Consider the following 27,106-nt stretch of genomic DNA (forward strand, 5'->3'; position numbering starts at 1 on the left):
GCAATCAGGAGAGCCCACAGAATTCCAAGATGACCCTCAAGAAGACCCACAGGCCTGAGGCACTGACGTCGTAAGAGGACCTCGCGCAGCTCACCAAAGATGCAAGCCCACTGTGCAAGTGATGTGATGAGGACAAAGATCTTGGTCACAGAAGATGCCTTAGGTTGGGACTACTTGGAGCCCGAAGATCTTGGTGGAAGGAAGCCAACAAGCCTTTGCAACTGCAAGTCAACAAGGTGCACAGGGGTTCAGTTCCTGTGGCTCCGAAGGATACTGGCCTCAAACCTGGTAAGAGGACAGGGCAGGGCATCGAGGGATATGAAAAACCACCACCTGTGTTGCTGAGCCTTTCGTAAAACTGTGGGGTGTCAGGATCAGCAGACCGATCAGCTTAGTTGTGGTGCCTACAGATGCAGATGCAGGGAAGCGACTCCTTCACCTCAAGGGAGATTCCTTCAAGTGTCTTGGATGCCCACAGGTATCTGAAGGTTCCTGTGTGGTGCAGAGGCATGGATATTACAGCAGACGAGCAGGACAACGAGATCAGAAGCAGCAGGAGTCTTCCCAGTTGCAGCCTTGATGCCCAGAGCGAAGTCCAGCGAAGTCCAGAGTGCCCAGATGGTTGAAGAAGAAGTGGTGTCTTGAAATTAATCTTGTCAAACAACAAATCTAGGACCCACCCTCAGGTAAACCCTTAAGTACCCTAAGGGAAGGGTTGGGATGATTCAGGGTTCCATCCCAGGGGAGGGGTCAGACAGTGGGGAGGGTATTCCCATGTCCTTTGTCCAGTTTTGAGCTGGTTTGAACTGAACTATGCAAGGAGGGCCCCAAATATGCCCTTCAAGCAGACTGAGTGGCGCTGGCAAGCGCTCCCACCCTGCCCCATTACACTAAACCCTGCCTGGGAGGTGGTCACACCTCCCTGTGACATGATACCTATTGTTCTGCCGTCCCCTGCTCGAGCTTGGCTCAGCAGCAGGAGGGCAGAATCGTATCTATGGCCGGCAGCATTCATGTTGTGCTCTCCAGGTCTAGAAGACTGGTACCGGAAGCAGTGAGGGCCTCCTGGAGGATCTTTATAGTGCATGGAATCATACCTCCCACACCGCTTACGGTGGAGAGGTATGATTCCAACATATTTTTTTTTTATTTCTGAAATTTTTATCAGAGAACATTTTTCAGTACATATACAGTGAAGGCAATACTGGTGTCTTATACGCCGTGAGGGTTACAGTAGTCATCTGATACCAAACATGATAGGGTTTGTGACAGCCAGTTTAGAGATGGTCATCTCGTAATGACACATGGCCACTCTATGTATCTTAATGTCTGATGCACTTATGGCCCAGAAGAGTGGACTCCGAAGGCTGTAGGGGTGTCCTGCTCATGCAGGTACACCCTCACACTTAGAAACGAGCACCCTGCCTTTAGGTTTGAAAGGCCTGCATTAGGAGTGACTTATAGGTTTTAAGTGCAGTGACCCTTGATATAGGTAAACCTGTATATTTCGTAAGTGGTGCTAGCACCAGCTTACAAAGGCTGCAATAGCAGGCCTGTAGTTACAGTTTGAGTAGTCCCTCATGGTTGGCATAATACATGCTTCAGCCCATGGGGGATCCCTGGTGTATCTATTCCCTGGGTTCCTTAGTGCCATATACTACTGACTGATAAGTGTACACAAGTGTCCAATCTGGGATGCACCTAAGTACTTACCATATTAATTTAGGGAAGAAAGTACAGAGACTGGGGTCCTGATTAGCAGGATCCCAGTTAAACTAGTGAGAAACAGCATAACACAGGCAAAAAGTTGGGGTAACCATAGAAGCAGAACCTACCTTCCTACAGTGATCCACAACATTTCCTATTGGAATCTAGGCCATTTATTGAAGAAATTGACCACCATCTCAATAGGGCCAGTTGTATGTCAGACTATTATTGTCAGGAATATTGGCTCATAAATAACGTGTTGTGAATATCATTAAAAAAAATATTGTCCCATTTGGAATAAGTTTTTTATTTTCTCCAGGGAGGTGATATTTAGGACATGATTTTTATGTCACTTGACTTTCTGACTAGGATATTCTGGTACTATGTCATAGGGTCACGCTCCCCTAGATTTCTGCAGTCTTCCTGTGAGTCTACTTACCCGTTCCTCTAGGAATTTAAGTCAATGGGAATTTCGTCCATAATGGAGCAAAAATCCATGCCCTTCATTATAAGATGTGCCCTTCCTTATAAAAATGTATGCCTTTCCCTGAACAAACTGTTCTAGTATACTGGAAATTCACACTCTTTCCTACAAGGATGTACGACCTTCACCGAAGTAATCAGTACTGCCCTGTATGAGTCCACAGCCCACATCTGTACACTCAGAAATGTACTCTGTTCCCCATAAAAAACATGTCCTCTATAGTGCCTTAGGGTTCATATAAAAGAATTTGCACTCTTCCCTATATTAACTCATTTCATTAGCTACCAGTCGTGCATGCCCTTCAGAATCCTTTTATGTCACAAATAACTCCATTTTCTTTGGCATTCTGTTCCTTCAGCTCTGTCCTAATTGCATTCCTACTATTCCGATCTTCCCTTTTCTTACTCTTACAGCAGTCCATTCAAGCTGCAAGCATCCAGGTTTCACCTGATCTCCAGCACATACTACTGGCCTACGACAAACAGCAGGTAAGAGATTCACACTCCAACACTGTCTACATAAGAGTGGTCTTTGGTTGTACCACCTGCTTTTCCATCCACTTATCGCCACCAATGCAGTAAGCAGGTGGCCATTTTCAGGATATTAACTTTTTTAACTGTAGGAGCAGCCCGTGCAGGTAAGAGCGGTGGGGCAGGGCGGGGGAGTCAATTAACGACATCGAGGAAAATAAATATTTTTTGAAAGCACGTACCTTGTGCTCTCCACATCAGCGAGTCGGCAATGCGACAAGCACAAGGTAAGTGGTTTTCTTTTTTTCCCTCCTCGTTGTCTTCTGTCAACCCCCCACCCCGCCCTACCGCTCTTACCTGCACAGGCTGCTCCTGCTTAACTGTCTCAACAGTGCTGTTAGAAATTGCTGGATCCATGGTGTAGGGAGCTGATGTAGACAGTGTATCTACAACTGAAGTTTTTGGACTGAACTGAAAGTTTCTGGGCAACTGTGTGTGACTGTCTGTAGGTGAAGGATGGGTGTAGAAATGAAGGAGTGATTCGATTGTACTACATTATCACAGCTGTAGGCTATGCATGAACACTGAAATTAAAAATAATATTGGAGCTTGGGAGTGGACAGTGGAGGGATGTAAGAGTGCTCCTGGGAGGAGAATTTAGGATAAACTACTCCAACTGCATTCCAGTCGCAAAACTAACACATACCATAAGGAATTGGTATTTGGAAGGGATGCCCTAAACATGTCCCTTCAAATTGCAATTCCTTACGATTTCCTAAATACATTTAGCGATTCAGTAACATATATTACAGAATCGCTGAGTGGGTTTAATACAGTGATACTCAAAGTACGGCCTGGGAGTCGCATGCGGCCCTCCTGACCCTTACATGCAGTCCCCTGGTCAACAGCTGTTAACTAAATAGCCAGCCTTTATTTGAAGTTTATTGAAGTTAAAGAAAAGAAGTAACTAGGGTGTCCTGACCCGCTTAACTTTAGGAACACCTTCATTTTTACAGACATTTTAGTAAAAATGTGACAGAAGGTATTTCATTAACATTCAAGGACCGTTTCACCTTAGTAAACCAGATTACATCAGTGTATTGAAAAGTATTTTTTTGAAAGTGATAGTTTTCAAACATAAATTTTGAAACATTCATGCTTACCCCACGGCCCCTCCCCACCGTGACAACAATGGCAATAGTGAGCTACAAGGCAAGTCAGTTGTTATGTGCACCCTTTGTGTGGCCACAGTTTTTTATTATACATAAACAACATTATAGTTTATTAAATCAAACACAGGAAAAGCTTTTGTACAGCACACATCCTTAAGTCATATTTTTCAAGGTCCTCTGATATGTGATAAGAAAGAACAAGCATTGAAAATGCAATAGGTCTCGCCCTCGTTTAAGTTAAAGCAATTCTGTTTGTAATTAGGTGGCTTTTTAGCTTTGCTTTTATTAGTGTCTTTCAAACGTTCATGTACATAACATGCATATGTATGCATATATGTATATGTATGCATGCATTTATATTTGTATTTATATAGATATGCAGATGATATATATGTTTATATATGTATGTATATACATACACATACATATATAAATGCATATGCGTATATATATATATATATATATGTGCATATGTGTGCGCATAGAGAGGTAGAGGTAGAGGTAGAGAGTAGTAGAGAGAGGCAGAGAGAGGTAAAGCAAGAGGTAGCGTGGCAGAGTAGAGAGGTAGAGAGTGAGTAGTAGAGAATGAGTAGTAGAGAGTGAGTAGTAGAGAGTGAGTAGTAGAGAGTAGTAAAGAGTGAATAGTAGGGTGAATATGACACCAATAGTTTGTCATAAATAGGCAATACAGTACAAAAAGATATATGCAGTGAGAAAATCTATTGAAAAATAACCTTTGCCCGAAAGAGAGGTTTTTGTGCTGGTTAGATCTGCTCATTAACCAGTAATAAACGGGGACAGATTCTGCATGACCCAGAAAAATATCTTCTGTACCATCTACAAAAAGTACTCAAGAGGTTTGGTTGTATATAGAATTTACCACTTTGAAGAAAAAAAAACATAAATTACCTAGGGGAAAGTTTAATTACGTCAGCAACATTTTCAAAATTTCTGAATTTTGCAAAATGTACCTCAATTTTACATTACGCAATCTTGCATTACTTTTTTAAGTGAGTGTGCACCTGCCTTAGAAAAGAAAGTTCTTTATGGATGGCAGTAGGAGACTGGTTCGTGGTGAAAATGTATGGCAAGGAACAATATTGCTCACCTTTTGTTTGCTGATTTGTTTTTCTCTCCCTGAAATATAATTTTCAGCTAAAAATTACAGTGAAATCGCTGCGATGAAATTGTGGAAGGGCCGAGGGCTACCATCTTTTACACACGGAGTCCAAAATAAAGTACTTAACTTTTGCAAAGAGAACCAAGAGCGGAAGGGGACATAGGACAAGACTGGGTAGTCCTCTTCGTTAGGGCAGAAAACTACCGAACATATCATGACTCAGTGGTATGTGAGGCTGCCATTCTAATTGGGATAAGAACGTTGGATCGACTACAGCCCGTGCAACTAGACATCATGCGCCTTCTGAAGCTTGACTATGCTTCATCACAAGGTGAATCAGACACTAGTCGGCGATGTAAGCTTGGTTCCACAAGGAAGGTCGCGAGCTCGAAAGATGCTATGATGTTATAGCAAGGGCAGAATGTCTGATACACCACACACACTGCCTGGAGAAGAGACAATTGCGTTCCTGAAAAACAAAACCGAAAACACGTGGTACTTTAATAAATATATTCTTCACTCGAACCAGCATCATTCTTTAAGTACCCAAATAGAAATCGATACGTTTTGATCTAGGTCATGTACTATGCCACAAATGAGCTCTAAAATCTAACGTAGAAAGACATCACCCACCAAAAAGGTTCCCCCACAGATCCTGTCCCTCTTCCTCCCTGGAGTGCTGAACTGCCTCCAGCTTCCACCTGTGCTGCAGCTGCGTCCAGGAAACGCAGCACTTTAAGGCGCCCAATGCAGGGTCCATCTGAGAGGCACAGATGGCGCACAAGCTACACCCCTGCATCCACCACCTCCCTCAAGAATCAAGGCTCGGCGACTGACGGCTGCACCCCAGAGAGGCTCCCTCAGCATGGTCACAAAATCACACACACACCCATGCTGTAAGAATGTTCCATTCCATCACATAACTGAAAGCAAGACTCAACACAATACCCATCACAAGGCTTGACGGCCTGCGACGGCCTGCGACGGCATGCCCCGGAACCAGTCCCAACATCACCACACTGCTAATAGTGCCACGAGACCGTGAAACTGACAGAAAATGGACCATACAACTGAAATATAACATAACACGAAGCACACAAAAAAACATTGTTATATATGCATAACATAAAGCTACATGAAAGTGGGTGAGATACAGGGGCGTAACAAAGTGACTCCCCCTGCCCCCCTCCCCCAGCTCCAGGGGACCCACTCCGCACTGTACCCTGGTCTGAGAGCTTCCGAGTGAGGTTGGAGGGGTCCTCTCCGTGTGCGGGGGGGGGGTCTTCAAATTTCGTTACATCACGGTGAGATAACCAGTTTTCTGACTCCTAACGTGGCTTGAACCAAGCAACAAAGTGAGAGTGGTTATGGGAGACTATTCAAAGTCACAAATCTGTGGGCGAGCCTCTGAGAAAACTGCAGAGACCTGTGTGCAACGTATATCCCACAGGCTCGAACTCCAAATCTTTGCATTGCACGCCCAATTTGCCAGCAGCTTCTTCTGAAATGGACAAAATACCAGTGTGTTAGGTAACAGAAACCTTTGTTATCACGGTAAGTTAAGGCTTCACCGTTGGAGTGCGACATGACAAAACAAGCGCTCGCCAGGCGGCCCGCACCTGCGCTTTACTTTTAACATTAAAAGTAAAGCGCGGGTGCCGTGAATACCCAAAGTGCGCTGGCCACGACGCTGAGTTTCCTCTTTTTGCCGTCCCACTTGGACGGGCTTGGCCGGACTTCCTGCTGGCGTAAAAGGTTTATTATCTTCTTTATGGGGCCATCTGTTTGGACCCATAAAGAAGATAAGAAACCTTTTACGCCAGCAGGAAGTCAAGTCATCCAGTCCGAATGGGACGGCTCTAAAAGAGAAAAGAGTCCGTCACGAAGTACTCTTTCCCAATGGCCGGCCACCGTTTAGCCTAAACGGTGACGCCGGCCAATGGGAAAGAGGGGCAGGGCTTAAAGCCCTCTAGTGTAACCCACCTTAAAACATAAAATCTCACAAGCTCAACTGCGCATGTGCGCAGTATGCCACGAGACCTAAAAAGGAGGAAACATGAAATAAAACAATTGCCTAGGATCACACAACTTGGTCATTTGGAGAAGCCAGAATTGATCCCAGGTTTCACATTGCGCAATTCAGTTCAGCCACTAGATATACATGATTGCCTTCGCCTACACCCACCTTTTGCTTCAACCCTCCCGACCACCACCCTGCTGACATCAGTGTGCTACTCGGTCACACAACTGACCAAACTTTTTGGCCCTTGGGAAAATGTTTGCTAGTGTCCATGTGTTCAATGCATTAAAAAAACACATGTTCTTGTCACAAACCATACAAAGCACCAAATAGCAGGGCTTGCAATGAGAAGAGGCGTTTTCTCGCTGCAACCCCTATTCTTCTGGCCCCTACTCTCTTAAAAGAATTTCCCGGTTACCATGCGATTGTGCCTCTCACCAGGTCCCGTTGTGATGGAGTGTGAAACCTATAAAACATTACGAGCGGGGCCGTACTTCGCTTCGGAGGATGGAACAGTCCTACCCAAGAGGTACAATTTTGAGTCAATGCTGAGGATATCCAGCCGGTTTGCGAGCAGCCACGTGATCAAAAGCAGAGCGTCAGGGCCGCAAGGAAGACTGATGGGCGCTCGGCTCGGCTTCCCGCCATCAGAAATCCCTTCATAAGAACACGCATCATTTAGACTGCCAGAACTGCTGACTGCCGGGGAACTGGGAGAGGGTGGAAGGGGGAGGGGCGGGGGAGTCTCCACTACACTGCCTGCACACACCGGGCTCTCTGGGATAATAAACACCGCCTCCTGCCCCCACAAATGAATGTGGCTCCGCTCCGGCGCGCTTGGCTGTTTCTGTAATATCTCTCCGGCATTCACCAGGCGGTTGGTTCTCCGTCATCTCCCCCACTATTTCAGAAAATAGTGTTCATGTTTCCCCTCGCTCCTCCTGACAATGAACAGAGTCAAAAGCATTCACAACATCAGGGTCGGATTTATCTAGCGCTCACAACCTCAGACGAGGCGCTAGATATTGTGCATGTTGTGACAACATGCAGAATATCTAGCGCCTGGTCAGAGGTTGTAAGCGCTAGATAAAGGCAAGCATCATACAATGCTCCCATTGGCTATCATTGTAGGTACTCTGGGTAAAACCAAAAAACTATAACGTGAGTCATGTTTCGGTCGTTTCAGAAAAAGGGACTTTCTGGACGGTAGTTAGTTGCATATAAGGGCATGGATAGGGGCTGGTTTATTACTGCTGTCGATATTCCGTCGTTAGCGCTGCTGTGGAGAACGATGTGGGGGGGGGGGGGGGGGGGACATAAAAGAGGAGTTAGTAAAGGTGAAATAAGGATGGCAGAGTAGACTCTCCCTTGGTATCCAATCAGGCACAGCCCAGTCGGGAGGGTCTTTCTGTGGCCTGCTTTAGACACGAAGAACCGTCACCTGACCGAGGGCCCCTGATGCAGGTGTGTTCTTTGGTGCGACCAGCTGGCGGTTGGCTTTTGAACTCCGTGTTGGTCAATGAGTTCTGGAAAAAAATGCCTGGGTGTAGTCAGTCAGTGAAAGATCTTTATTCGGCTAATTTAGCCACAAAAGAGCAATACAAACATTTGAATTACATGATTATACATAATAAAATTTATCTTTGACAAAATCAAAACACTGGAATAATTTTTTAACAATTTTACAAAGCCGAACTGGAGAGGAAATATACCTATAAATCACCTGGGTATATATAGTCTGCTTTATTGATGTGCTTTGTTCAGGAAGAAGGGTTTAGTGCATACCAGGGGCAGGGCTACCATTTGTGAAGCAGGAGCAGTGGCACCGGGGTCCAGATCTCTGAGGGGACCATTGAACCGTGATAATCGCTGTATTTTACTATCTCGACAGCAATCAAAGGGGATATTTTCCTTGCTTGCAGCAAGGCCAGTGGTATTTTTGCTACACTTCTGGCCCATGGTGCATAAACCCTTAGGATTCAAAGCCTGTCTGAGTGAGGGTGTCATAAGAATTTTCAACATTTGAGGAGGTTTGGCTTGCACGGAAGGACAGCTCTAGAATGTCATATTTAAGAGTCTGTGAATTCTGTACCCCATCCTGTAAAGATTAGAATGTAGGTTGATTTTGATACCGGTAGAGGACCGCACTGCGGCTCATGGTAGTTGAGAGGAAACCATGAATCCCTCAGGCCCAAATTATGGGCCACTGTCTATGGAGAAAGGCAAAGAACTGACCCGAGACAATCTGGTTTTGCTTCTGAGAAAACAGTTCTCAGGCCATATTTATTACACCACTAGATAGTATAAAAGACATTTGATTCCATCACACAATAGACATACTTTAAAATTAAAATAAAAAGATAGTGAAAACTTTTATATATTGGAATCACCTGACCAAATTGTTGAAGTCCTGTTTGCCCACCCGTCTGGCTCTTAGAGCACCGGTGAAGTGACTTGGGAGCCCGAGTGCTTGCCACAAGTCACCCAGAAGACAGTGACCTTCAAGCTACTCTTTCCCGCCTACAAATCCCTCCACAACACCTTACCCCATTATCTCAACGAAAGAGTCTCCTTCTACGCACACAAGAGAAGCCTCTGCTCCGCCGACCTCACCATGTCCGAAATCCCTCGCAATCGCAGAGCCAGAACAGGTGGAAGAGCCTACTCTTACATCACGGCAAAGACCTGGAATGAACTCCAGCTCAGCATCAGACGTTCCCCCACTCTGCATACGTTCAAGAAGAGCCTCAAAACCTGGCTCTTTGGGTAAGCTGGTACTGCCCGAATCCCCCACTCCCTTGACCCCAGTGCCTTGAGACCACCACGGGTGAGTAGCGCACTCACAAATCCCTGAGTGATTGATATAATTTTTACATGGAGAACACCCATGCTCCCTCATAAGGAGAGGAACCAAATGCCAGCAAGTCAGCTGAGCCCCTTACACATACATGCAAGAGCAACCCAGAGAGGAGATGGACCTGGGCACCCAGGCCTTGGTACCCAGGCACAAGCTCCAACTACCCTGAATCTCCAGCGCAGTGCCATAGAGTACCCGGAGAGCCAAGGACAATGGCTATAGTGCACGTCACTGGCCCTGCCTTCCAGACCATATTAGTCCGGCACGACCGGTTCAAAGGTTCGAAGCCAAATGTATCCAGAATTCGCCTACCTTCTTGTTCTAGATCACAAGGTGCCTACTAGCTTTGTGGCCATCCTGCCTTCATTTTTGCTATGAACATGATGAAACATGAACATACACATAAAAGTAAATAAGTATATTGAAAATCAAACATAAACCATCATACTCCTTCCAGCCCCAAATTGTTGAACGAGGGACGGAGAGGAGGGGTTAAAGAAACTTGTGTTCCGGGCAGCCAGTGTGTGGATTTCAGGGGCTGTCCGAAACACGTCCACTCATAAATTCCCGAGCACCACGGCGGAATTTACGCAGCGGTCAAGAAACGTGCCCAAATTTCGAAAGTGTACTAGTGCCGTAATAAAAGTTGTAGCTGCCACACAAATGCGGTTTACATAACATTTACCTGTAGGTTGGTCCCAAATGCTGGGCTTTCTTATCATGAGCACACCATGGTCAAATGTAGATCAACCAATGCCTTGATGTTTACTTTTTCAATATTATTCAATGCATAGAGCCCAACCTCTTGACTGCGGTAGGATCTGCGTACCTGTGAGTGCAGACTGAATTGCCGTTCTTTGTGTGTTTTCCCAAATTAACTACCAAGGTTGTCTACTGAGCCTCAAATGCAGTACCCAACATCACACTAATGTATGAAAGTGACTCTGCTTTTGGAGAACAACCATTTTTCTCTAACTACTCTCATTGTCTAAACCCACGACCGGCAAACAATCCCACATTTAATACATGGTAGACATCACTGACCACACACAATCATCTGACCTGTGATCATTTATTTATGGGCTTTAATCACACCTCCAACACCACTCTATAGCCCATAATAACATCACACACCACTTTTTCAATCTGACCTAAATGTTCATTCTCAAACAGACATGTGCACAACAAGGTGCCAAGTCATATAGATGGTAACGTGCTGTCAAAAGCAACAGCACTGTCATGCACCACACTGACATACACCAAGAAATATGCAGGCAAAATTTGCATAGATAAAATGTACGCTTAGACATGAAACATTGCATCCTTGACATCAACCTGGGTTGCGATGCTTCAATAAAAGCACTGTACTTTGGCAGACCGGTTGAATTGAGGAACCTTGTTGGTTTAGGACCACTTCTTACAGGTGATCACTTTTCTCCTTAGTAGCATTACTAAAGGTGATACTTTATGTGTAGCTAATTGTGCAGGACCTCTTCTGTGCCTCAACTCCACCCTCCCAGTGCCCCATATAAACTAATTCCAGTTCCGGCCACTGGCAACCACTTACTTAGCTCAAGTTCACACTGCACAAAGATATAAGAGGCACTCACTGTCTGAGCTGTATTCTTCTGGTACCATCTGCCAGGCTCACCCTCAACCTTCCTTGGTCTTCTCTGTCAGTTCCAATAGAGGGCACATCTGCTCCGACAAGTTGGGGCTTGGTCTAGTAGGTGGGCATTAATCTCCTAGCACCTCTTCAAAGACAAAATGACATAGCTTAGTGGTGCTGCTCTCTCCTGCCAAGCTAGTGAGTTAGAACCAGAGATATAAAGGTTAGAGATGGATTGGGGCAGGGGACTGGGTAAGGACTTTGGTTGGATGCAGGATTAAGGTGAACGGGAAGACACGGATCAGGTTTCGGGATACCAATAGATATACAGTATCATTAGTGGAGTCTTACAGTCCGGACATATGACACCTAACATTACCAAAAAAGACTGCATGGGACCAAAATACAAGTTGACATAAACCTATCGGGCTAGCCTCATAAGCCCCTTAGAAGAGCTTTATGTCTCTTATGTGTAGCTCCGGTTGGCAGGCCTGTGTAGCGCAGCAGTCTGGTGGAAATACAGGGCCCAGAAGGTCTGACACCTTTGTACCGTACACAGTTCAACACAATACACAGTTCCACAGTGTCTTCCGGTACCACCTAGCTTCAGTTCGCCCTCACTGACTGGCCGGAACTACTGGAGAAGCACAGGGTTCAGTGAGAACAGTGGGATCACAGTGACATACTGTACTTTTCCTGCTCTTCATCAGGACACTGAAACCTTTAGGCACCAATATATTACAATACGCCAGTCAAAGCATAAACGCTTTGAGCCCCCAGGAGCCCAGCAGGCATCATGGTAAGGCCTAAGGGAAAGCGTTAAGTGGTGCTACCTTGGTGGCCAGCTATCAGCGACAGTCACAATTCCCATTCAGCTGTGGGCTCCTTTAGGCCTGAGTGATCTTCTGATGTGTATTAGTGGTGTTCAGCATCCGGGGAATTTAAAGACATCATAAGAGGCCCAGGCAAACCTTTAGCTTGGGGAGGATGAGAGGGAGAAGACCTCCCTAAGAATATCAGGTGCATGTGCACCAAATAGCCCCTAGGGGATGGCAGTGCATAGGGACAAGCAGCCTTGCTCTGATTGATTTGCTCTGCATTCCGTCCATCATCCAGGGGTCTTTTGCTTTCTAGCACTAAGTGCGTTGGGTATGCCCAGACATGAGTCCCGGGCTCACTGTGCCACTGGATTCAAGCTAGCCTTGCTGATGAGGGGTGATGCCCTCAAACTGGTGCCAGGATGCTTGTTTCCGGTCCAGGGAGGACCTGGCTTGGCAGTTCGGGCTGGACTGTTCCCATGAGGCACAGGGTCACAACTGATTTGCATATGGCTGGGTCTAAACTGGGATGGCATGGTGAGCAAAAGAATGATGGATTTAACCCAGCATGTTTCATTTTCTCTGCATTTCGTCAATCATCTGTGTGTCTTGAGCACAGTAACTCAGGCATGTTGATCGTGCATGCATTCAAGAGGAAACTGAAGTAGCCTTCTAAAGTTTCAGGCAAGGGTTTACACTAAGGTTGCCTACACCAGATTACAGGAAGGAAGATTGTTGGACACACCACCAAAATAATTTCCCCAACTACTAGCATACTGCTACTAAGCAAGCAGTCATCCACAATCCAGCAACGCGTTTTCTAGGGGACTTCGAAATCCACAATATTTGATCTCATGTAATTACGTAAAATACCAGCAAAATGACACATAATTACGCAAAATGCGAACCTGGCGTTTCACGCTAAATTATACCATGAAATGCATCCTAGTGTCAATTTTTGGCCGGCAGTCTGAATTCTGTTGTTTATGTGCGTGTGCCGTACATTCTTACAGCAATTAGCATCATTCTCTGCAAATTGAATGGTGCCTATTTAAGGGAATTGGTGTAATACCATAATTTTGGGAATCATGCGTAAAAAGCGTAGCGTGAAATTCCCAAAATTACGCAAATTACGCTGGTGTAATCTAAATTTTGCCCAGGCCTAGAATTTACCTGATTCATTCAGAATACAAATCAGGACATTACATGATTGTACAGCTTCATGGACTCAACAATGACAGTCTGAATGTGTTGATTGCTGCTGGTTGCAGGTGCTGGGCACTGCACTCACTATTGGGACCAGAATATATTTTTGGGATATATTTTTTCATTACATTTTGACAGAGAACAAGAGCCAGAAAGGAAGCAAGGGAGGACCATGGGGCGAAGAGGAAGGGACAAAAGAATGAGAACAAGCAGTGACAAAGTGTGAAGTGCTCACCTTTCAATGATATCACCCAACCATTTGTCTTTCAAATGTTTTTGCTGATGCACTTTCGCATCAGCAAAAAGACGAAAAAAGAATCCGCAAAAACAGAAAAAAGCATGTATACATCATGTCACTGTAGCCATTTTATAAAAACATTGAAATTGTGGTTCCAAAATGGCAGATGCTCAAAATTGTATCAGAAAATTTCAAAGAAATGTCTGCAAACACTTAAAAGGGTAAAGAAGTGGCCTGCTAGTAAATTACAGGGGCTGGGCCCGTAAAAATAAACAAAATAAAAACATATATATGTTTTTGAAAATAGAATGCAATGAAAAGGGCCTGGGACGACAAGGGGGGGGGGCGAGGTGAAGGTCGAGGGTGCAAGTCAACTATGCTGTAGAACTACTGTACAGCAAGGGTAAGGGCAACAATAGAGCAAGGTGGGGGAAGAAAATAGAAATATACTGGGCCGAGAAGCAAAGAATGAACTGTGGGGGGCAAAATGAACAGCATAGGACATGGTGATGTGAGGGAATAGCTTCACATGGAGGACAAAACAAAAAAAACACGTGCGCTCCCAGGCAGTGCTGAAAAGAAATGAAAAAAACTAGTACTCTGATGTAGAACCATTTAAGGATACAAATCATCCACTCCAAAGCATGATAATGAAGCTCTGCTCCCCGGGAGGGACAAATGCAAGAAGAGGATGGAAACCCATTCAATAAAATGGAAGATAATAAGACAGACAAGAAAGCCAACCAATGGTAAGCAATTGACTGACCAAAAGTCCGGTAAAAGTATTTTCCACAATAAGGCTTTGACACCAGACAGCTAATACTATCTGTAAATGAGACCTAAAACGAATCTGCAAGATTGAGATGAAGGGCAGAGGAAGTGACGTATAGAGGGATGGGGGAAAGAGGTGTGAGGATGAAAGAAGACTAAGCGACCCTGGCATTAAGCAGAGCCAGTGACAGGATCCAAAAACACACTTTCGATCCCTATGCTTATTTTATTTTACAAACGAATTACTGTTTAAGATAATTTAAGGATAATTCAGAAGCATGCACATACTGATAAAAAAAGTGTCAAATTATTCTCATATGACTACAGTCAGTATATGACTCCACCAAGATACTGACGCATGTGCACACTGGTATAAACACAACACGGACAGGTGTTTGTATCTGCTTGTGTGCACATAAACATGCACACACTCGAAGGAAGAATGCTGGACCCCAAATCATCTCCAACCCCATGCATTCCAGCCGAAGGACTCCCTTACACTGATGGGGGGCACACACACACACGTGCTCGCACGCACACAAGCGCACACACACATCTATCAATGTTGTATGGAAGGATTGCCACCCACTAGGTAGGCCCTTACGAATGGTCTGAAACTCATTCAATTAGAGAGCAAAGCAATACATCAATACAGCCCCTGCCTGGGGCTTCAATGGGCAGTGAATACACACACATCCACTGCATGCAGCTCTTCCCTGGAATGCAGCACTCTCTGTCTTCAGGCACCGGAGTCCACACACAGCCCTGCCACTGCACTTCAATCCTGATCAGCATTAACCCTTCTTCCTGCATTGAGCCCCTAACACAATTATACCAATGCCCCTCCAAGCTGACACGCATGGCCATCTGCTGTTCCAGCAGTGGATTCTGCAAAGCTCTTTCAATGCACCTCCAAGCTGACATGCATGGCCATCTGCTGCTCCAGCAGTGGATTCTGCAAAGCTCTTTCAATGCACCTCCAAGCTGACATGCATGGCCATCTGCTGCTCCAGCAGTGGATTCTGCAAAGCTCTTTCAATGCACCTCCAAGCTGACATGCATGGCCATCTGCTGCTCCAGCAGTGGATTCTGCAAAGCTCTTTCAATGCACCTTTCTCTCCACCTGTAGAACTCCCCGCGGTTCCATCACTGAGACCCACACACAGCTTAACCAATACAAATGCGCCTTAATCCTGTTCCTCTCTTGCAACACCTTGTTATTCTACTAATGGGGCTCTCTAAACAGCTCTGTCTGTACCTGCCTATCCTGCTGTGCAGCTGACCCTCTCTTATTATCACTGGGACCCACATACAGTACAGCACCCCCTGTTCATATCCCTCGGACCCACATACAGTACAGCACCCCCTGTTCCTATCCGTGACACCCACATTCAGTACAGCACCCCCTGTTCATATCCGTGAGACCCGCATACAGTACTGCACCCCCTGTTCCTATCCCTGAGACCCGCATACAGTACAGCAGCCCCTGTTCCTATCCGTGACACCCACATTCAGTACAGCACCCCCTGTTCCTATCCCTGAGACCCTCATGCAGTACAGCACCCCCTGTTCCTATCCCTGAGACCCACATACAGTACAGCACCCCCTGTTCCTATCCCTGAGACACACATACAGTACAGCACCCCCTGTTCCTATCCCTGAGACCCACATACAGTACAACACCCCATATCCGATCCCTGAGACCCACATACAGTACAGCACCCCCTGTTCCTATCCCTGAGGCTCACATACAGTACAGCACCCCCGGTTTCTATCCCTGACACCCACATACAGTACAACACCCCCTGATCCTATCCCTGAGGCTCACATACAGTACAGCACCCCCGGTTTCTATCCCTGACACCCACATACAGTACAGCACCCCCTGTTCCTATCCCTGAGACCCACATACAGTACAGCATCCCCTGATCCTATCCCTGAGGCCCACATGCAGTACAGCACCCCCTGATCCTATCCCTGAGAACCGCATACAGTACAGCACCCCCTGTTCTTATCCCTGGGACCCACATACAGTACAGCACCCCCTGATCCTATCCCTGAGACCCGCATACAGTACAGCACCCCCTGTTCTTATCCCTGGTACCCACATACATACAGCACCCCCTGATCCGATCCCTGAGGCCCACATACAGTACAGCACCCCCTGTTCATATCCCTGGGACCCGCATACAGTACAGCACCCCCTGTTCCTATCCCTGAGACCCACATACGGTACAGCCCCCCCTGTTCCTATCCATGAGACCCATATACAGTACAGCACCCCCTGTTCCTATCCCTGACACCCACATACAGTACAGCACCCCCTGTTCATATCCCTGAGACCCACATACGCTACAGCACCCCCTGTTCCTATCCCTGAGACCGGCATACAGTACAGTACCCCCTGTTCTTATCCCTCGGACCCGCATACAGTACAGCATCCCCTGATCCTATCCCTGAGACCCGCATACAGTACAGCACCCCCTGTTCTTATCCCTGAGGCCCACATACAGTACAGCACCCCCTGTTTCTATCCCTGAGACCTTCATGCAGTACAGCACCCCATTTTCCTATCCCCGAGGCACACATACAGTACAGCACCCCCTGTTCCTATCCCTGAGGCCCACATACAGTACAGCACCCCCTGTTCCTATCCCTGAGACCCTCATACAGTACAGCACCCCCTGTTCATATCCCTGAGACCCACATACGGTACAGCACCCCCTGTTCATATCCCTGAGACCCACATACAGTACAGCACCCCCTGTTCATATCCCTGAGACCCACATACAGTACAGCACCCCCTGTTCCTATCCCTGAGACCCTCATACAGTTCAGCACCCCCTGTTTCTATCCCTGAGACCCTCATATAGTACAGCACCCCCTGATCCTATCCCTGAGGCCAACATACTGTACAGCACCCCCTGTTCCTATCCCTGAGACCCACATACAGTACAGCACCCCCTGTTCCTATCCCTGAGACCCACATACAGTACAGCACCCACTGTTCCTATCCCTGAGACCCACATACAGTACAGCACCCCCTGTTCCTATCCCTGAGACCCACATACAGTACAGCACCCCCTGTTTGTATCCCTGGCACCCACATACAGTACAACACCCCCTGATCCTATCCCTGAGGCCCACATACAGTACAACACCCCCTGTTTCTATCCCTGACACCCACATACAGTACAGCACCCCCTGTTCCTATCCCTGAGACCCACATACAGTACAGCACCCCCTGGTCCTATCCCTGAGGCCCACATACAGTACAGCACCCCCTGTTCCTATCCCTGAGACCCACATACAGTACAGCACCTCCTGTTTCTATCCCTGACACCCACATACAGTACAGCAACCCCTGTTCTTATCCCTGGGACCCACATACAGTACAGCACCCCCTGTTCCTATCCCTGAGACCCACATACAGTACAGCACCCCCTGTTCCTATCCCTGAGACCCGCATACAGTACAACACCCCCTGTTCCTATCCCTGAGACCCGCATACAGTACAGCACCCCCTGTTCTTATCCCTGGGACCCACATACAGTACAGCACCCCCTGTTCCTATCCCTAGAATCCACATACAGCACAGCACCCCCTGTTCCTATCCATGAGACCCACATACGGTACAGCACCCCCTGTTCCGATCCCTGAGACCCGCATACAGTACAGCACCCCCTGTTTCTATCCCTGACACCCACATACAGTACAGCACCCCCTGTTCTTATCCCTGGGACCCACATACAGTACAGCACCCCCTGTTCTTATCCCTGGGACCCACATACAGTACAGCACCCCCTGTTCCTATCCCTGAGACCCACATACAGTACAGCACCCCCTGTTCCTATCCCTGAGACCCGCATACAGTACAGCACCCCCTGATCCTATCCCTGAGACCCGCATACAGTACAGCACCCCCTGTTCTTATCCCTGGGACCCACATACAGTACAGCACCCCCTGTTCCTATCCCTGAGACCCACATACAGTACAGCACCCCCTGTTCCTATCCCTGAGACCCGCATACAGTACAGCACCCCCTGATCCTATCCCTGAGACCCGCATACAGTACAGCACCCCCTGTTCTTATCCCTGGGACCCACATACAGCACAACACCCCCTGTTCCTATCCATGAGACCCACATACGGTACAGCACCCCCTGTTCCTATCCCTGAGACCCGCATACAGTACAGCACCCCCTGTTCTTATCCCTGGGACCCACATACAGTACAGCACCCCCTGATCCGATCCCTGAGGCCCACATACAGTACAGCACCCCCTGTTCCTATCCGTGACACCCACATTCAGTACAGCACCCCCTGTTCATATCCCTGGGACCCACATATAGTACAGCACCCCCTGTTCCTATCCCTGAGACCCACATACAGCACAGCACCCACTGTTCCTATCCCTGAGACCCACATACAGTACAGCACCCCCTGTTCCTATCCCTGAGACCCACATACAGTACAGCACCCCCTGTTCCTATCCCTGAGACCCACATACAGTACAGCACCCCCTGTTCCTATCCCTGACACCCACATACAGTACAGCACCCCCTGATCCTATCCCTGAGACCCACATACAGTACAGCACCCCCTGTTTCTATCCCTGACACCTACATACAGTACAGCAACCCCTGTTCTTATCCCTGGGACCCACATACAGTACAGCACCCCCTGTTCCTATCCCTGAGACCCACATACAGTACAGCACCCCCTGTTCCTATCCCTGAGACTCGCATACAGTACAGCACCCCCTGATCCTATTCCTGAGACCCGCATACAGTACAGCACCCCCTGTTCCTATCCCTGGGACCCACATACAGTACAGCACCCCCTGTTCCTATCCCTAGAATCCACATACAGCACAGCCCCCCCTGTTCCTATCCATGAGACCCACATACAGTACAGCCCCCCTGTTCCTATCCCTGAGACCCGCATACAGTACAGCACCCCCTGTTCTTATCCCTGGGACCCACATACAGTACAGCACCCCCTGACCCTATCCCTGAGACCCGCATGCAGTACAGCACCCCCTGTTCTTATCCCTGGGACCCACATACAGTACAGCACCCACCTGATCCGATCCCTGAGGCCCACATACAGTACAGCACCCCCTATTCCTATCCGTGACACCCACATTCAGTACAGCACCCCCTGTTCATATCCCTGAGACCCACATACAGTACAGCACCCCCTGTTCCTATCCCTGAGACTCGCATACAGTACAGCACCCCCTGATCCTATTCCTGAGACCCGCATACAGTACAGCACCCCCTGTTCCTATCCCTGGGACCCACATACAGTACAGCACCCCCTGTTCCTATCCCTAGAATCCACATACAGCACAGCCCCCCCTGTTCCTATCCATGAGACCCACATACAGTACAGCCCCCCTGTTCCTATCCCTGAGACCCGCATACAGTACAGCACCCCCTGTTCTTATCCCTGGGACCCACATACAGTACAGCACCCCCTGACCCTATCCCTGAGACCCGCATGCAGTACAGCACCCCCTGTTCTTATCCCTGGGACCCACATACAGTACAGCACCCACCTGATCCGATCCCTGAGGCCCACATACAGTACAGCACCCCCTATTCCTATCCGTGACACCCACATTCAGTACAGCACCCCCTGTTCATATCCCTGAGACCCACATACAGTACAGCACCCCCTGTTCCTATCCCTGACACCCACATACAGTACAGCACCCCCTGTTCCTATTCCTGAGACCCACATACAGTACAGCACCCCCTGTTCATATCCCTGAGACCCACATACGGTACAGCACCCCCTGTTCCTATCCCTGAGACCCGCATACAGTACAGCACCCCCTGTTCCTATCCCTGAGACCCGCATACAGTACAGCACCCCCTGTTCTTATCCCTCGGACCCACATACAGTAGAACACCCCCTGATCCTATCCCTGAGACCCGCAGACAGTACAGCACCCCCTGTTCTTATCCCTGGGACCCACATACAGTACAGCACCCCCTGATCCGATCCCTGAGGCCCACTTACAGTACAGCACCCCCTGCTCCTATCCCTGACACCCACATACAGTACAGCACCCCCTGTTACTATCCCTGGGACCCACATACAGTACAGCACCCCCTGATCCTATCCCTGAGACCCGCATACAGTACAGCACCCCCTGTTCTTATCCCTGAGGCCCACATACAGTACAGCACCCCCTGTTTCTATCCCTGAGGCCCACATACAGTACAGCACCCCTGTTCTTATCCCTGGGACCCACATACAGTACAGCACCCCCTGTTCTTATCCCTGGGACCCACATACAGTACAGCACCCCCTGTTCCTATCCCTGAGACCCGCATACAGTACAGCACCCCCTCTTCCTATCCCTGAGACCCGCATACAGTACAGCACCCCATGTTCTTTTTTTTATTTTTATTATTATTATTATTTTTTATTGAAAGAATAAAAGAAAACAGCATACAAGGTAAAAAACAGTGTACATGGACATGTGTTCACAGAGGAGGACACCTAAGCACGATATTACACAGTGGATCAATAGCACATGGAGTAGGGAGGGGTGAGCGGGGAAACAAATTAGAGATAATATAAAGAACACAACATATGGAATGTCTGATCAGGGGGACAGGGGGACATCGGGGTTCTCCATGAATGGAGGTGCACACACATTTCCACGATATGCGTTCCATTGGCTCCAAATGTTGCACCATTTCCTAGGCTTGCCCCGCGCCACATACACAGTCTTCTCTCTGAACATACACCAATCCATATTCTCCTTCCGTACCGATACCGTGGGCGGCCGTTGGGAGCCCCACAAATGCGCAATATCTCTCTTGGCAATCATATTCCCAAGGGTCGCCCACTGCGTCTGTGCCACACCATAATCATTCGGCTCCCACACATTCAATAGACAACGTCTGGCCTCGGGCAACAACACCACTCCAGTGACCCTTCCCATCACTGCATGCACACGATTCCAGAACGTCACCACCTCCGGACACTCCCAAATTATATGAAGTTAAGTTCCAAGCATCCCCCAACCACGCTTACATAGTCCGTCTGAGGAATAACCCATACGAATCCGGTGCGGTCCAGTAACATATACACGGTGTAAGATTTTGAGCTGAACGAGACGGAGACGGGCAGGTATCTCAACTTCTTTGGGCGAGGATAATGCAGCCTGCCAGTCCTCGTCGTCCAGCTCCAGACCATCATCGGTCCAAACTTCCCTGAGACGCAGCAGCAGATCTACCCCGGTATTGATCAACTTCTTATATATCAAAGAAATGGTACTGTCGGGCACATGGCCGTCAAGGACCCGGTCTTCAAGGGGGGAGGACTCGGGGACGTCGGTATCCGCAGGGAGAGCCACATTTAAAGCATGGTGAATCTGTCAATACCGGAAGAATTCCCTGTCACTCAATGCATATTCTGTCTTTAAGACGGCAAAGGTCTTGATTTTGCCCTTGACCCAAAGATCGCCCACGGTGCTGATACCAATCATATCCCATTTTTCAAACCCTTTCGTTTTCCAGAGACACCCCAGCCTTTCAGACGCATACAATGGGGTCGCATGAGTCAGTCGATCCCTCCATCCCATAGACGCATTCGCATCATGCCACACTCGTACAGCTATTCTGGTGGGTCCAGATAAATCCTTTCCCACCACCTTGGAATAGAGCACCCTTCTGTAGTCCCCACCCGGAAGCAAATATTTATCCATCTCGAACGCCGGGTTAGGAGCTGAAGCGTACATTGCATGATCGATCGCACTCAGCTGCGAGGCCCAATAATAACGCCTGATATCCGGCAGCGCTAAACCCCCGTCATACCAGGGGAGTGCGAGTTTAGCGAGGGCGATACGCGAACGTCCATCCCAGATTAACCGTCTCTGCAGGCTCTCAACCTCTCTAAAGTAGCTCGCCGAGATAATATCGAACGTATTCTGAAGCGCATACAAAAACCGCGGCAGGGACATCATCTTAAAAAGGGCTGCGCGCCCGAGCGGTGATAGAGGCAACCCGCGCCAGCGCACAACATCAAGTCTCAATCTCTGGAGAGGAGTGAGCAGATTACGTTCATATTGAGCCACGGGGTCCAAAGATATAAAAATCCCCAAGTACTTAAAACCCGTCGGAGAGACCTGAATGGGGCACCTGCGAGGCAAGGGAGGGGGACCGCCCGAGAGCACGTATACACAGGATTTAGCCCAGTTGATCACAAGGCCCGAGTTCCTCCCAAACGAAGTAAGCACGTCAAACAAAACATTCAGAGATTTTCGAGGGGACGTAAGATACAGCAAGATATCGTCCGCGTAGAGCGAGACGCGATCCTCGAAGTCCAGGGACAACGGGATCCCTTTAATCGAGGGCTCCCAGCGCAACCAAGCAGCCAGCGGCTCAAGGGCAAGGGCGAAAAGCAGCGGTGACAACGGGCAGCCCTGCCGTGTGCCCCTCCTGAGGACAAAAGAAGCAGATACACGACCATTCACGACCACCTGCGCCAGTGGCTCCTCATACAAAAGTTTCACCCAGCCGATGAACCCGGGGCCGAAACCGAATTTCACAAGAGCGGCCCAGAGATAAGGCCACTCTAGCGTATCGAAGGCCATCGTAGCATCCAGGGAAGCCAAGATGGCCGGCTCACGAAAAGACGCCGCCCTCGCGAGAACACCATGCAAGCGTCGCAGGTTGAGCACGTGTTACGATGTGGGATGAAACCTGATTGATCCGGATGGGTCAAGTCACTGATGACATTTGTCAGGCGGTTAGCTAATAATTTGGCGAGAATTTTCGGTTCTGCATTTAGAAGCGAAATTGGTCTATAAGAAGAACAGCGATCCCGTGGCTTCCCATCCTTATGAATTACCACGATAGTAGTAAGGCGCTGGTCACGGGGGAGAGAGCCGGTGTCTCGCGACTCTAGAAACATATCGCGAAGATACGGAGCCATTTTGTCAAGACACAATTTGTACAACTCAATGGCAGACCATTGGGGCCGATGGCCTTGCCAGAATGCACTGATCGAATGGCGGTAGCCACCTCATCAGCCGAAAGCACCGCATCCATTAGATCTCTGTCAGACTCAGACAGACAGGGCAATGCAATATCGCGGAGCAACAAATGAGAGTCCTCCTCCGGCCTATCAGAGACCGGGGAATACACAGTTTGGAAGTGTTCCACAAAGCACTCAACAATTTCAGCCGGGTCAGTCACACACACTCCGTCAAGGTTCTCAATCACAGGAACTACACGACTCGCCCTTTCTTTCTTGTCAAGCCACGCAATCAATTTACCCGCCTTATCCCCAACATCATACAGTCTGCCCTGCTGTTCTCTGCTCGTGACCTTCGCAGCATCAGTAACCAGGGTTCTATAATCTAATTGTTTTAGACTGAGAGAATGAAGCTTGGCACGGGACACTCCGAGCTCCAAGTCACCCTCCAGCTCAGCTATCTCTGTCTCCAAACGGACCACCTCTTTGTGCTTACTTTTCTTGGCATTAGCGATTAGTGATAAAGCCTGCCCACGTATCACAGTCTTAAAAGCTTCCCACAGTGATACAGCAGAGGACACAGGCCCCACATTTTCAGCAAAATAATTATCGAGGGATTTCATCAACTCGGCACGGGTCTTGGGATTGCGAAGATACCAGGGGTTTATTGGGGCGACTCGTCCCTCATTACTCATAGTAGTATCCATGCTAAGCCACACTGGGGAGTGATCAGATATGCCCCGGGCAAGGTGCTTCACCTCCCCGATAGAGGAGGCCAGCGCCGCCGGCATCAGAACATAGTCGAGTCTAGACAGACTGCCATGGGCCCCAGAGTGGAAAGTGTATTGCACCTGATCCGGGTGTAGCAACCTCCAGCAGTCTACCAGACCCAGGGTCTCCAAGAATCCACTCAACCAGGACTGAGACTTGATAAGATCTCTGGGGGGGTAGCGATCCACGTTACCGGAGACAACCGAGTTGAAGTCTCCGCCTATCACCAAGATGCCCTCTGGGAGCCCCAGTCTGTAGCCCCGGCGGAATATACACAGTAACAAATGATACAGTCCTCCCCTCCCATCCCATCTACCAGTGAGAGCAGCGTAGCGCCCCCCTATCATCAAGAATCACATCGTCTATAGCCAAAGGGAGGGAGGACCTGATTAGGATGCCCACACCCCCAGAACCAGAGGTAAATCCAGCGTGTGCCACAAGGCGATACCCTAGCCGATTCATGGCGTGACACGTGTTCCCAACCAGATGCGTTTCCTGCAACAGTACAATGTCAGGGGAGAGGCGCCGCAGCAACTGTAACACCACACCCCGTTTTTTCCTATCCCCCAATCCATTGACATTCCAACACATTAGTTTCAACCCACTACCCCCCATCCCGGAAAGAAGTGCTGAATCCACCCCATAGCGAATACAATGACCCAATCAATAAAGAGACGATACGTTGCCTTGAAAGAAACTCACAAACACCCAGATTCCCCCCTCCACCCACCAACTAGAAACCGTTACAACGCCCCCCACCCTGCACCTCTGCGTTAGACTCAAAAGCCACCCCAACTTGCAGTGTGCCTGTCGCCCTGTCATTAAACTAGTCTACAAGAAGAAACCCCTCAGGAGGAAGAGTCCCACTCCCCCCGCCACCCTCGGGTATACAGCAATAGAACAAAGTAGTAGAAGAAGTATTGAACCCAGCCGAATGACATGTGAAGTGTTCAGAAATCAGGAATCATAATGTCACTCTTGTTCCGACACACCGCCCTCGGCTCCACCCGGGGGCCCGGTAGAGTCATTCTGTTTGGGAAGGGTATACAGCCAGTCACTAACTCCGTCGGGGCGATCAAAGAAGAAAGTCCGGTCCTCGTATTCGACACGCCGCCTGGTTGGAAATAGCATTGCATATTTCAGGCCCAAGTCTGTCAACCTTCGCTTCACCCCCCTGAAACCCCATCCTTTGCCTCTGGACAAGCTGGGTGAAGTCCGGATAGAAACTCACCGTTGTGTTCTCGAATTTTACGGGGCCACTCACTCTTGAGGCTTGCAGGAAGGTGTCTCTGTCTCTGAAATTGAAGATCCTGGCGATGATAGGTCTCGGAGAGGCACCCAACTTCGGTTTTCCGCCTGGTACTCGATGGGCACGCTCCACGGCGAAGAATTTACTCAGGCCTGCAGGGGCGAGGTAATTCAAGACGAGGTCCTCCACAAGGAGATCCGTTGCCGGAGCACCAGAATTCTCAGGGACCCCAATAAGGCGTATGTTGTTGCGTCGGACCCTGTTTTCAAAATCCTCCAGTTGATGGGCCATGAGATCATGGGAGGATCGCAAGTTTCCAACTTCTGTCTGCAGATCAGACACATCGGCCGTGAGGCTAGAAGTCTTCAGATCTAGAGACTTGACCCTTTTGTTGGTCTTCGACAAATCAGCTCTGATCAAAGTAATATCAATGGCCACGGTGTCAATTTTGAGAGCTAGAGCCTCGTATTGCTGACCAATGGAAGCCTTCATGTTGGCAATGGCGCCCATGACATCTTGCAGAGTCAATTCAGACAACGCAGTCGGATCGTCCTTGGGGTCTTCCAAAACTCGACCGGTGCCACCGGGGGACCCCCTGGGTTGGGCATAGCGATCCATGACGTTGGTTTGGACCGGTCCCCCACGTAGAGGTGTTTTGGTCTTCCGCTTGTCGTTGTCAAGCCTGGCAGTCATCTTAAATGGTGAGCCCCGAAGGGGCCCGCGAGACCTGGTGAAAATGGCCGCTCACCACCAGACCACTGAAGATCACGAAAGTGGGCCGCAGGGGCGAGAGCAGGAGCTCAGCCCAACAGCCAAGCACTCACGACCGTTGGCATACAATAGAGAAGCGGAGTTAGGCTGGACCTCGGTGGGGGCGCGAAGCATTCAGGCAAGCAGCTGAGGCCGGAGGCACGAAAACGAAAACGAAAGTCAACTCAGGGCAACAGGGGTAGCCCCTCAGGCCGTTGTTGTTCAACTACGTCCCGGCGTCTTGGTGTGCCAGTCCCCGGTGTCGCCGTAGGGCGGGCCTCACAAGCTGCGATCTGCTTATCTGCGTTCCCGAAGTCCAAATGAAATTTTGAAAACAGCTTAGGTGTCAGCTGAGGTTCATCTTCAAGAACCCGTCGTCAAAGTCAGGATAACTTTCAGGATATATGCGGAGGGCGGCGAGGGACTCGGGAGCCCTGTGCTCACGCGGCCATCTCGGATGCGCGCGAAGCTCCTCCCTCACCCAGCCCTCGCACCCCCTGTTCTTATCCCTCGGACCCACATACAGTACAGCACCCCCTGTTCCTATCCCTGAGACCCACATACAGTACAGCACCCCCTGTTCCTATCCCTGAGACCCGCATACAGTACAGCACCCCCTGTTCCTATCCCTTAGACCCGCATACAGTACAGCACCCCCTGTTCTTATCCCTCGGACCCACATACAGTACAGCACCCCCTGTTCCTATCCCTGAGACCCACATATAGTACAGCACCCCCTGATCCTATCCCTGAGACCCGCATACAGTACAGCACCCCTGTTCTTATCCCTCGGACCCACATACAGTACAGCACCCCCTGTTCCTATCCCTGAGACCCACATACAGTACAGCACCCCCTGTTCC

At 48.9% G+C, this 27,106-nt stretch overlaps 1 protein-coding gene across 1 annotated transcript in view; it reads left to right on the forward strand.

Moving 5' to 3' along the window:
- The window catches only part of LOC144765136 (inactive dipeptidyl peptidase 10-like), a 502,355-nt gene that overhangs the window by 61,123 nt on the left and 414,126 nt on the right, over positions 1–27,106 (forward strand). Inside the window, exon 5 of the mRNA XM_078650313.1 lies at positions 2,605–2,679. Coding sequence (XP_078506439.1) covers positions 2,605–2,679 — 75 coding nt within the window. The remainder of the gene's footprint in view (positions 1–2,604; positions 2,680–27,106) is intronic.

The sequence above is a fragment of the Lissotriton helveticus genome, chromosome 1_1 (genome assembly GCF_964261635.1).
Source record: "Lissotriton helveticus chromosome 1_1, aLisHel1.1, whole genome shotgun sequence".
Lineage (NCBI taxonomy): Eukaryota > Metazoa > Chordata > Amphibia > Caudata > Salamandridae > Lissotriton > Lissotriton helveticus.